The following is a 3904-nucleotide window of genomic DNA, read 5'->3' as shown; positions in this document are numbered from 1 at the left end:
TATGAACAGGCACTTCACCGAAGACGACATTCAGATGGCTAACAAGCACATGAAGAAATGCTCAAAATCCCTAGCCCTAAGAGAAATGCAAATTAAAACAACTATGAGATATCATCTCACCCCAGTCAAAATAGCAAAATTTAACAAATCTCCAACTTTTTGTTAGCAGCAAAGTGCATTAACCATTTACATCACTTGGGACTACATACAGTTCTGTATTATAGAGTTTCCTTCTTGGTGTTACTCTGAGCCACTTTCAAACCATCCCCCAATTCAGGGTAACCTATGCACAACAAAACTAAACACTGCTCAGCCCTGCACCTTCTCCATGATAGGCTGTCAATTCGACTGTTGTGATCCATAGACTGACTTTAAGAAGATTGCCAGATCTTTCTTCCTGGTCCACCTGAGTCGGCTTAGTACCACGGCAACAAGTAGCTCACCCCAGACAGACCGGGGGCGGCTGTGAACGAGGTGCACTGGTCTGCAATCTAACCCAGGTCTCCTAGACAGAAAATAAGAATCCTACTCCTCATCTAGTTTTCAATGAAATATATGAAAAATAAATAATGCATTTAAAACCTACTTAGTGACAATAGTACATTTTATTATATAGATCAACAGAAAATATTTGCCAATCATATATCTAATACGGGACTAGTATTCAGAATACAAATACAATCATCATAATCAAAACAGAAAAACAAATATAAAGCCTATGTTTTTAAGTGGGCAAATGATTTGAACAGACTAAGGTAAGTTGTTGTTATGTGCCGTCCGGCTGGAATCCATTCATAGCTGACCCTCTTAAGGGTTTTCAGAAGCAGTAAATCACACAAGACTGCCCATCATTCTCTCATGGAACAGCTGGTAGATCTGAACCACGTGCTTTTGCACTGGTCGTGCAACGCCTTACACTACGCCACCAGAGGTCCCTAAAGAAATAGATAAGCCCATGAACAGATGCTCATCAGTCATTAAAGCAATGCAAAACAAAATCACACTTACATCCTGTCTCACACTCACCAGAATGGCAAGGTCCTGGGAAACTACATGTACTGGTCGGAAGGTAAAATGGTGTAGCCACATCAGTCTAGCACTCCCTTAACAGTCAGACTGAATTACCATATGCCCCAACAGTTCTATCCTTTGGTATTCACTCAGGAGAAGTAAAAACACATGTCCAGGCAAAAACATTTACATAAATGTTCACTGTGACATTATTTATCAGCTCACTACTGTGGGGTGGAAAGCTGCAGACCGTCCACCAGGAGGCGGTAGACCCCATGGGAGAAGAACTGTCTGTCTATCTTGCTCTTAAGGGACAGCTCATGGATTCGAACCACCTGCCTTTGGTTTGGCAGCACAACTCCTTACACTCTAGGCCACCAGAGCTCTACGCATTATTCATAACAGTCAAAGTTTAGAAACAACCCAAATGTTCATTAATGATGAATAGATAAACAAAATGCGGTATTATATTCATACAACAGAATATGACTTAGCAAAAGAATGAATTACCTACCACCTCTTGCTACAACACAGGTGACTCTATAAAACATCAGATTAAGTCAAAGACGTGAGACCAGATACGACCCTGTCTGTGTGAAAAGCCCATATTTTGACCAAACGTAGATTAGTGGGGTTACTAAGGGCTGGGAAGCAAGGAAGGAGTTATTCTAAACTGATTGCTAGTGGATAGAGGTTTCTTTCTGGGTTAGAAACATTCAAATTTGGATTATGGTAGTCACAATTTACAAGAAAACACTAAAATTTTATGTTTTGAAAAGTTAAGCTGACCTGAAAAACGGATCCTTTCTTATTGATCTGCCTCCGTATTTTTTCTCATAGTATTGTAAGAGGAAAATCCACACTAGACACTGCAAGTAGGGCTGAAATAAGAACATAGAACAGCCTGTGACTTTATGGTATATTTTATTTATTCCAACAGAACCAAGACCACATCATCTGGTAATCACAATTTTACACAAACTATAGTACAGCTGTTTGTATGAAACTAATCCTTCACATACGTTTCTACCTTGGTAAAGTGCATTTGTTGTTCATGTCACAAACTATAGTAAAAATAAAAAGCTTTGTTGTTGCTTCTAAGGAAGCCAGGACTGTAAAAAGAATTTACACCATATGAAAAAACCCAATCTCTTAACTATATATAGATTACATCACCAGAGTTCCTTATATTTTTTTTAAAAAGACACAGTTAACAAACTTAACTTTTTATGCACCATAGTTTTTATACAATAAAATAAAAAATTAAATGCTAGTTAAAGCCAAATGATGCCTAAGGCAACATACTAACACAGACACACACAAAAAAACTAAAAACCATCTTTTGTCGTTTTCTTTTCTTACCGATACAACAGCCACCAAAAGTCTATCCCATCGATCGTAGGTGTACTCATGCTTTTGTTTATTTTTCCAAGAAATCTAAAACAAAATATTTTCAAAATTTATATGCTGCCATATATAGAGTTGATTAAAATGGAAAAAAATACTGTTTAACAAGCACTATTCTGTATAAATAATATTAACTATCAGGATAAGTAGGTATGCTTTGTACTTAGATTAAAATATTTCCCATTGCAAAACAGTCTACCAGGAGTAGGTATAAATTAACACGTTAAAATGAAGCAAGAAAAGGGTGGGAAGGGAGCTGAACGGTTAGTGAGACCTATTATTTAGCAATCTTCCCAATCATATGGAAAATTTTTTTTAATTATCAAGTTGTATAAAAATAACATATGTTTCTGAGAAACAATCTTTCATACTCCATTTTCTCTCATCTCTTTATAGTAAGCAATTATTTAATTTCTGAAAACCTGCACCAAAATGAATACTGACTGAAGCAGTGTTATAATTCTAATTATGCTTATAATTTTGGACATCAAAGACTACATAATGCAAACAGTTCTCCTTTGAGAATTTAAAGTTTAAAAGCTTACTTGGAAAGGGAAAAAGAATGCTTAGAAAGACCACAAAGTAATTTAAAATGACTCTCTGCAACAATAATACAAAAATCAAGTCATGGCACCTAATTTGATGACTTTTGCTATTTTCAGTGCAAGAACAGGAAGAATCTTAAAGATTAGGCAGTATTTATTTATGCTTTTAAAGTATTAAAATACTTAACAGACTTACTTTTATGAAACAAATCAAGCAACCCAGAAGTGGATATATTGGAATAATGATGCAAAAAGTATAATGAAAAATAGTTGTAGCCGTGTATCCCAAAAAGTATGTTATTTCGGTGATTGCAATGCAAACTAGGGCTGTCTGAGGGAAAACAGAGAAAAATGAACATGTGTTTAGAAATTTCATCAAACTTACTTGCAAAATTGTGTCCCAGTATTTATTTATTTTCCCCACCTTCTAACATAACAGGGAACCAAAAGGGACACTTATCCAGGAAGTTACAGTTATAGAAAGTTCTAGTTGAGAGAGACTACAACTTTCAATACAGTTTACACCTCAACATCAAGAACACAAAAATCCTCACCACTGGACCAATATGCAGCATCATGACAGAGAAAAAGACTGAAACTGGTACAGATTTCATTTTACTTGGGTTTATAATCAACACCTGTTGCAGCAGAAGTCAGGAAATCAAAAGATGTGCTGTTCTGGGCAAATCTGCTTTCAAGGACTTCTTTAAAATGCTAATGAGCAAGGATATCAGGCAAAGACTAGGGTACGGCAGGCCCAAACCAGTGTTTTTACAACTGCTTTATAAACATGTGAAAATTCGACAATGAACAGGAAATTCCAAAGAGGAATGGATGCCTTTGAATTGTGTTGGCAAGGACTGACTCTACTGCCAAAATAACAAACGAATCTTAGAGAAAAATGACACCCTGGTACTCCCTAGAGGCAGGACGGTGAAACT

At 36.4% G+C, this 3904-nt stretch overlaps 1 protein-coding gene across 2 annotated transcripts in view; it reads right to left on the bottom strand.

Moving 5' to 3' along the window:
- Positions 1-3904, bottom strand: part of ABCA5 (ATP-binding cassette, sub-family A (ABC1), member 5) — a 68318-nt gene that overhangs the window by 12508 nt on the left and 51906 nt on the right. For both annotated transcript variants that reach the window (XM_006886252.1, XM_006886253.1), the window contains 3 exons: positions 3160-3294; positions 2374-2448; positions 1801-1892 (listed from right to left, as the gene is read on the bottom strand). In XM_006886252.1, coding sequence (XP_006886314.1) covers positions 1801-1892; positions 2374-2448; positions 3160-3294 — 302 coding nt within the window. The remainder of the gene's footprint in view (positions 1-1800; positions 1893-2373; positions 2449-3159; positions 3295-3904) is intronic.

This window comes from Elephantulus edwardii, unplaced genomic scaffold (assembly GCF_000299155.1).
Source record: "Elephantulus edwardii isolate Elephantulus edwardi_28Jun2011 unplaced genomic scaffold, EleEdw1.0 scaffold00048, whole genome shotgun sequence".
Taxonomy (NCBI): Eukaryota; Metazoa; Chordata; class Mammalia; order Macroscelidea; family Macroscelididae; genus Elephantulus; species Elephantulus edwardii.
Note: the sequence above shows the minus strand (reverse complement) of the source record. Positions and strands in the feature narration are given on the sequence as shown.